The 8,422-nt window shown below is 48.1% G+C and overlaps 1 protein-coding gene across 2 annotated transcripts in view; it reads left to right on the top strand.

Moving 5' to 3' along the window:
- Window positions 1–2,310: 2,310 nt before the first annotated feature.
- The window catches only part of HIF1A (hypoxia inducible factor 1 subunit alpha), a 34,434-nt gene continuing 28,322 nt past the window's right edge, over window positions 2,311–8,422 (top strand). The window contains exon 1 of one of the 2 annotated variants that reach the window (XR_003539909.2): window positions 2,311–2,520. Coding sequence is in view for 1 of the 2 variants with exons in the window: in XM_027716632.2 (XP_027572433.1) it covers window positions 2,486–2,520 (35 nt within the window). In the remaining variant the exon portion in view is untranslated. The remainder of the gene's footprint in view (window positions 2,521–8,422) is intronic. The other variant, XM_027716632.2, reaches the window with a different exon arrangement.

Raw genomic sequence — 8,422 nt, 5'->3', positions numbered from 1 at the left:
ATTTTGAAAGATAAAGTTGTCTGAGCCCTTGGGTAGGGCTTCTTGGTACTTATGCAAGACAGTCGAGGTTGAGTCTCGCTTTGATTATTTTTCTTCTCGAGGCTCCAGTGAGCACAGAACAACAGAAATATCAGTAGTTCACAGCCACACTGCCATGGGCTATTGTGTTGTCACAGCTAATATGCAAACTAAAGATGGGCCTTGTCAGTGTTTAGATGGAAAACCTTAAAGGAATAAAAGGAGTCTATAGCACCTGTGCCTCTTTTGTATATCTGACTGCCGTGGGCAGAAGCAATCCATACAGAAACTCCTTGTGATTGCTATCAAATGTCACGGTCACTGCTTTTTCTTCAAAACAAACAAACAAACAAACAAAAATCCCAAACACTCCTTTTTCTTCAAAACAAACAAACAAAAATCCCAAACACAGAACGCCCATGGTTGTATGCAAAAACGACTGCTTGTTACCTGAAAGTTGGGAACCCACAGCAGGAGTGTTAGGAAGGTGCAGTACCTGAAACACCATCACTTTGCCCTGCAGGTGTTTCTTACATCACCACACGTGTACACAGAAGCACAAGAATGTCACTTATGCCTGTCAAAGCTGCTTTTTTTTAAAGGTATCATTACCTCTGAGCTGCAAACTGAGTAGTCTCGTAAGGTTCAGCTCCAGATGATCACTTACAGTCCCTGCTGGAGGGAGCCTGCAAGATGTAAAGGAACTGCTGAGCTCCATGGGGTCGCTCTACCTGGAACTGTACCTTTTCTGTCTCCCCACAGTGCTCAGATACATATGACCCTGAGCTAAGGGTACATAGGTTAGAATCTTAATTTTAATTGCATGGGCTCTGCCCCCAGTTTTCTTCTCCCTGCTCCCCCACGGCTATGGTCTGGTTCCCGATCCAAGGGGCCACTTGTGAGTGCCTGCGAGGTTGTGCCAGTACCAGGTGTCCCGTTAAGCCCCTGTCCCCTGTACAGCCACTCCTGCCAAGCCTCCAGGGCCAGTCAAGGTTTGCAGGAGACCCTGGAGCTCTCGGCTGAGCAGTTCCTGAGGATGCCCTTGCCATGGGGGAGCAGGGAGAGGAAAATTGGGGTTAGGGTTAGGTTTGGACTGGCCCGGATGGGTAGCAGGGAAGGCAGCGGGGTCATGGTGTGAGGTGCAGCCCTGGTCGAGCCTCCTGGCTCTGCCATTGGGTGTTGGCTGGGGTTTGGGAAGTTGTAAAACTTGCTCAAAATGTGCTTAATTACCCCCGTGTTCTCCTTCTAGGCCGCCCAGCCATGGAGCTGTCTGTTCCCTTTAATTAATGTGAGGTTCTGAACTCTTTAACTGGAAATTGTCTAGAAAACATGTCTTGTGAGGAATGGCTGAGGGAGCTGGGTTTGTTTAGTCTCAAGGAAAGGAGGTTCAGGGGGGACCTCATTGCTCTCCACAACTACTTTAAAGGAAGCCGTAGTGAGGTGAGGGCTGGCCTCTTCTGCCATGCCTGCAGTGAGAGGACTAGAGGAAAAGGCCTTAAACTGAGACAGGAGAGATTCAGATTAAATATTAGGAAAAAAAATTCACTGTTCAGGTGGTCAGGCATTGGAATAAGTTGCCCAGGGAGGTGGTGGAGTCACCATCACTGGAGGTGTTTAAGGGGCATCTGGACCTGATGCTGGGTGATGTGGTTTATGGCTTACAGCAGCAGTGCTTGGTGGACAGATGGACTAGAGCTTAAGGGCCTGTTCCAAATTTTATGATGCTATGGCTCTGAATGTCCTGGGGTTTTTGTGCTACGAAACCTTCGGGAAAGGAAGTGTGGAGTCAAGCACTGAACTAAGTTATGTGAGGCAAAAAAGCCAAAAACAAAAAAGACACCCCCCCCCCCCCCCAAAAAAAAAAAAACAACAACAAAACAAAACAAAACACAAACTGGGGAATAAGCCCACGGGGGTGCGATTTGTTACAGATCTGCACCGGGTGGAACCGAGCCGGCCCCGGCTGGGACGAGCGCCCGCCGCCGGGCGCTCCGCGGGGGCTCCGCTCCGGGAGCCGCCGGGAGGCCCCGGCAAGGGCCGAGGGCGGGCGGGAGGCTCCGGGAGCCGCCGGGAGGCCCCGGCAAGGGCGGGCAGGGTCCGGGAGCGGCCGTGGCGGCGGCGCCGCCCCGCACACAGCGCCGCACGTGAGGCGCCGTCCCCCGCCCAGCTGAGCGCTCAGCTGACCCCGCGCAGGGGCCGGGCCGCGCCGCCGCTCCTCACTGGCGCAGCGCGGGGCCCGCGCCGCCCCCGCCCCCGCCCACCGCCCGCCGCCGTCGCCGCCGCGCCCGCCGGCGCCCGCACCTCCCCGCAGCCTCTGCCCCGATGCTCTGAGCCCGCGCGGCCCCAGACCCGGCCCCTTCCCCGGCCGTGCCGCCATCTCCCCCGCGCCCCCGCGGCGGCCATCGGAGCCCGCGGCCGCCTCGCACCCACAGGGAAGCCGGCGGGAGGAGAAGCCGTCCCGGCCGCCATGGACAGCCCCGGCGGTGTCACCGACAAGAAGAGGTACCGGTGCCGCGCCGCCCGCTCGCTGCTGCCGGCGCCCGCCGTCCCCCGCTTTGTTACCGCCGCCCCCTCCCCGGCCCCTTCCCCGCTTGCCTCCCCGCCCTCCCCCGGCCCGCGGAGCGCTCCGCTCTTCCATTCCTCCTCCTTTTCCTTCTCCTCCTCCTCCTCCTCGCCGCCGTCCACGTCGCCATTTTGTCGGCGGGGGGAGCGGGCCGGGGCTCGGGGCCGGCGGCGGGGCCGGGGGGGCAGCGCCCGGTGTCGGCCGCGGGGCCGGGGAGCGGCCCGGGGGCTGCCCCGCTCCTGGAAATGGGCGGGCAGGGATCGATTGTCCCGTGGTCCCGGCGCGCAGCGAGCCCGCGGCGGCTCTGGCTTTGTGCGGGAAAGGGCCGGTTCGCAATCTGGAGATATTAAGCTTAAAAAAAAAAAATAAATCCCTCAAACCCGCGTGGGATGGGGCCGGGGGGGGGGGGTGTGTGTGTTAAGAGGGGGATGGCGAGCGGACGGTGTGAGCTGAGGAGTATGAATAATTCACCGAGGATTGTTGGCGCAAATTGGGGGGTGGGGGGAATAAAAGCCTTAAAAGCCTTTGTTAGGCGGTGAAGTTTAAGGAGCCGGGGGGCTCGGGCGAGCAGGTCCGGGCGGTGATGCCGGTGTTGGGGGGGGTTTAATTGCCGTGATGGCCATCTGCAGAAAGGCTTGTTTATAATGGATATCGATACCTCTCCTTGGTTTTTTTATTATTCGAGATGGGTTTTGTCTGCTTTTATATCGGAGGGTCATCTGAGCAGGTTAAGCGCCGTAAGTGTTTCACAGCGTGTAAGTTGTGCCGGGAAGGAGCCCGGCCGGCTCTGTAAAATGGATGGTGAGCTTTGTGCTGAGCTGGGAGGGATCGGGAGCGCCGGGACAGCACCGGCTCCCAGCGCCTTTGGAGCCGTCACGGGGGTGCGAGGGGTCGGATGGGGGAGAAGCAGCTTTTAGTGAAATACGTAGAGGGGAGCACCTGAGGTGGCACTGATTCCCTGACCTTTGGTTTCTCTCTGCTCGAAGCTGGTGGCTCTTGAGAAAATGTTGCAACCAAAATGATTTGCTCTGCTGCCGTAATTTAGTGGCAGGTCTAGAAAGGGGGGTTGAGACTTAAGTTGTTCTCTGATCCTTTTTCGTTTGGTTGGTTGGTTTATTGGGCTTTTTTTGTTTCCCTACTTTTTTTCCGTTTTGCCCTTGAGCATTTGTTATTTTTTACTTACCATTCTGCCCCGCTCGAGTACTTTTTTTTTTTCTCAATTTCCTTATCCTGGATGTAATCTGCTTTCTTCAGAATGTAAGAATCAGTATGCAAAGCTTATCCTTCCTTCCTAAAGGCAGGGCTTAAGAAAGAGAATTTGTTGTTTTCTGTTTCCCGTAGACCGAGTTCAAAGTTGGGGATGTTTCTCATAAAGCAGCAAAGAATATTCAGATTAGTCCTGTTGTAGGGGTTTTAATGGAAAACATAAAGCTATGTTTATGGTACGTTCATCCTGGGGGCTGTGGATGTGCAGTTGAGCTAAGATGGCTAAGAAAAAAGGAAGGATATGAACTCAGCAGAGAACTTATTGGAAATCTCAAGCATTTATGAAGAAACATTTATAAAAAAGAGTTGTTTTAGAAGGGCTTAGGTTTGATGGTGTCCATATTCAGAATACCTTGAAGAGAGAAGGCATTTGGGTCCTGTTATTTATCATCTTTGATGATAAAACTTTGGCTGATTGTATATAAAGTACACCTCAATTTTGGCATTGGTTGAGATCCTTTTATTCCTTGCCTCTCCCTCTGCTTGTATTTGGATAGTGTTTATCTCTTGATAGTTAAGGTGAAGCTTGTTGTTTATTTAATTTCATGCTGTGAGATGGCAGAAATTATGGAATTTGATCAAGTTTGTGTCTCAGCCTTACATACGTGAAATTTAGTCATTACAGTATCTGGAGGTGTGGATTTTTATTCTGGTCTGTTGAATCCATTCTTTGATGTAGTTCCAGGCTTCTTATATATTTACAGGGGTCAGGATTTCATAAGAAATCAAGTATGAGCATCATGATTAGATACTGAGCTATTTGGGTTTTAGCCATTCCTTAGTAGTTGTATCACTTTGATGTGCTCCTGGATTTTCCCCCAGGTGCTACAAGGAGCTCCTGTCAGTGCATGGACTGGGTGAACCAGTGTTGTTGGGAGCTTTGTTTATCGACTCCAGTTTGAGCCAAATTTAGGGCTTTTGCTGAGATGTATGAGATTTCCTCATTATTCCTTTAAAAAACTCCTGTGCAGATGGCTGATGCAATGAGAAGTTTTTTTCTCAGGTCTGTGGTGTGACACTTCACTATTATCAGAGGAATTCTTGGACCTTTTTAAGTAAATGAGCCATTTAGGGTTACTGGTTACTTTGGTAGTGGCTTGCAGCTGGTAGATAATCCAAGATTCATTTATTCTAGTGTGTTTTAAGTCCTTATAGCATAAAATAGTTATTTTTAATGGTATGTGCGCTAAATAAAACTGAGAAATGATTTCTGGAGTGCTCATTCTCAGTCTTAAGATGGTATAGAACAGGATTGAGTGCCTTGCAGAAGAACTTAAGCTTTTCAATTTCTCAGAGTTGGGCCTTGAAACTTATTTTTTTGGTAGCTAAGGGGGATGATCTGAAAGACTGGTTTTTTTTTCTGATAGATCTTTGCTACCGAAGTCCAGCTCCAGAATCTGCTCGAGGAGCCTGTATCTTGTGCTGCTGGCTTTGAGGGGCAGTGGCTACTGCTGGTTTTTCTTAAACCTGTGTGAGGTCTTCAGGATTGTATGTGCCATTGCTTTTGTCTGGTAATTTCTTTGAACGCTGGTGGAACTGAGCCACCATTACTGGAACCGAAAGTGAACACAAAAACCTTTTGTATATACTCTAACTGTGTCTCTCCGAGTTGTAAGAAGAGGAGAAATCTTTCAGTAAATCTGTAGAGTTTTCCCGCAGGTATGGGGGAAGCTGAGTGGTTTCTGGCTTTCAAAACAGTGGTTTTACTGCTTTCTGGGTTTTTCTGAATTGTTTGGCTTACCTGACAGTAGTGCCTGTGTTGTCTGTTCTTTGCACTTCCTCAAACACGAAACAGTTCTGCAGATTGCTTCAATAAAAGTGCTCAGAAATGGCTTTCCATTGCCCACTAAAGGTGAAGGGGGACAGCACAGTGCTCTGCCCTTCCTCCTCAACATCAAGGCACTGAAAATCAGGGAAGAATAGCTGAGAAGGATTTCCCTGCTGCAGAAACTTTCCATAATTTTGCTCTGTTGGTGCTTTGGTTTCCTTCTATCAAGTGGAGGTCTGATAATTTGGCAGTATGCTGATGGAAGCAGCGGGAGGCTTTCTGGTTTTTGTTTACAGTCATGCTTGCTTTGCCCTTTAAAACACAGTGTCTCCAGGCTGCAGTCTGGGTCTCTTGGTTGGGATGCCTGAAATATCAACAGACAGTCCACACTTAGCCAAGAGGGCTGGTGCAGTTGGGATCAGACGGTCCAGGTTGTCAGGTGGTCTGTAGAAGGGCGATGGGATAGTAAGAGGTTTTTATTTCAAGTACTTTCAAGGTTTTTTAGCAACTCTGCCCTGCCATTTCCTTTCTGTTGTCTCTGGAGGCACATCCTGGACCATTTTTGGAAGGTGGGAGGGGGAACAAATGTAGCTGCAAACTGTTATCAGCAGCTTAAATCGGGCAGTTAAATCAACTATTGCTTTAAAGGTGGAGGTGTGAAGTGGATAATCCGTTTTATTCTCTCATTTAATTGCCATCCCCATCTTCTGGTTGGTTTCTCTCTTATCAGAAATGTCCATCAAGAGTTTACTTAGGTTAGGCTAAGTTCCTACGTCCTTTGTAAGCCTTGAGGAGGTGAGAAACATAGTTACCTGCTGTCTTTCTACTGCCACCAGAAGAGAGGCCAGAGAAGACCATCCTGCTGTCATGGGTAACACCTCAGTCAGCAGTGTAACACATGCATTTACTTACAGGTGCTTGTGCTTCCTCCTCTGCACACTGTGAAAGCAACCATAGACCTTTGTTCCTCCCTATCCTTGAACTATAATGCCTGGAGTTTATAAGGCTGGTTCTAAGACTCCGATTGCTGATGGTGAAGTGGAAAAAAAAATTAGTCAATAAATATTAATAACACTGGCAAATGTCAGCAGCGTTGCAGTGTAAGCCCAAACTCTTCTGGGGTTCTTAAGATTGCACACATTCCCTTTGGTGTGCTTCCAGCCTGGAAGCCTCAAGGACTCTTGCTGAGCCTATGTAACACAGTGGATTGAATTCTTGAGTGTGTTCATGTTGTTCAATAGTAATAGTGGACCAATTTATGTCAGAGTGCTGGATTTCAAGTAGGCTTGCCTAAGATTTTTTGATACTAAAGGGGACATTGAATGACAGAAGCTGCTGGTTTTTTGTTTTTTTTTTTTTTTGGTGCTGCAGAAGAGAATTTGGCAGTATTAACTCTATTTATTCCTGAAGAGCTTGGTGGTATGATATGCCAACAAAATAATAGAGTGCATTGCTAAGTAAACCCAGGAGGGAAGTCCTGCATGGATCAGTGGTGGCATACAAGAGCATCAGGCTTTTCCTGATGATACTGCTCTTCCAAGGAGATGCAAATACCAGTCTGATTACAAGATGTGTTCTTTAAAAAACAAACAGCTTCAAAACAAAAACAAATCTTGCCAGAGCCTTACAAGAAGGTACCTGCAAGATAACCTGTACCTATTCCTAGCAAGCTGATGTCCAAAAGGAAGGAATGTACCAGATTACAAGTCATCAGCTCTAACTGCTCCTTTTATCTTCACATACACAGTTACATGGGCAGGTGTTTACATGCCGCAGAAAAACCACCTAGGTAATGCATGGAAAGAACTTGGACCTTAATCATCTTTTCATGTTATAACAGACCTTTCTCTTTTGAATTCGAGAAAGTTTGAGCCTCTCTTGAGAAACCTCCTTTGTATTAGAGGAAAGCATGTGGGAAAATCGGAGTTTTCCATGGAGTACTGCTCTGAAATGGGAGGCATGTGGGGGTTTTATGACACGGAGGATTACAAAAATGGCTCAGGAGAGAAGGTGAGCCTTTGTACTTTAACTAATGACTGGAAATTCAGGGAAGATACGGGTTTGCAAATTACCATTGGATATGAAGGCTATTAAGGTTTTCCTCTACTGAGATCTCTGCTATTTAGCTTAGAATAAAAGTCTCTATGAAAATTAAGTTCTGAAATTTTTTGGAACATGAATCAAGTGAATGCATGTCAGCATATGTATTTTTTTAAGTACAGTTTATGTAGGTGATGAACACTTCGGGGCTCTTTGATGTGGAGCCACAGCCTCAGTTGAAGCTGTGCCTGTTCACAGCAGCCTGGGGGCTGGGTCTGAGATCTCAGAGTAAGTGCATTGATAAAGAGGAGTTTCACTGTGTGCATGATCTGTCATTTCTTCCTGTTGAAGTCTGGTAATACTGGGACTTGTGCAGAAATGTAGCTTTTTAAAAAAACCTTGAGATATTTTAGTACCAAGACATGCAAAATGGCTCCGCTGGCACTGGAGAACTGGTGCTTCAAGATGATCCATCAGTCATTCCTTAAAGATATCCAATGCAAACTGTGTGTTAGGAGAGAAGCTGTGCAGCTTCTGTTTAATTTGGTGTGAATGAATGCTCCTTAAGTGTTTTGAGGAGAAATGTTACAAGAAGTCTTGTAACTCACTACATGAAAATAGAGCCTGAACTTCAAGCACAGAATTGAGGATACTGAATCAACAGCACTGATTATATTTACAGCAGTGGAAGGTTTTACCAGGTAATTTATTTAATGCCTTTTTGACTCGATTTGTCATAATCCTGGAAGTGTAACCTGAAAAAGATG

This window comes from Pipra filicauda, unplaced genomic scaffold, assembly GCF_003945595.2.
Source record: "Pipra filicauda isolate LSUMZ 115617 unplaced genomic scaffold, ASM394559v2 scaffold151_size3305965_pilon, whole genome shotgun sequence".
Taxonomy (NCBI): Eukaryota; Metazoa; Chordata; class Aves; order Passeriformes; family Pipridae; genus Pipra; species Pipra filicauda.
This window is presented reverse-complemented; position numbering and strand designations above follow the sequence as displayed.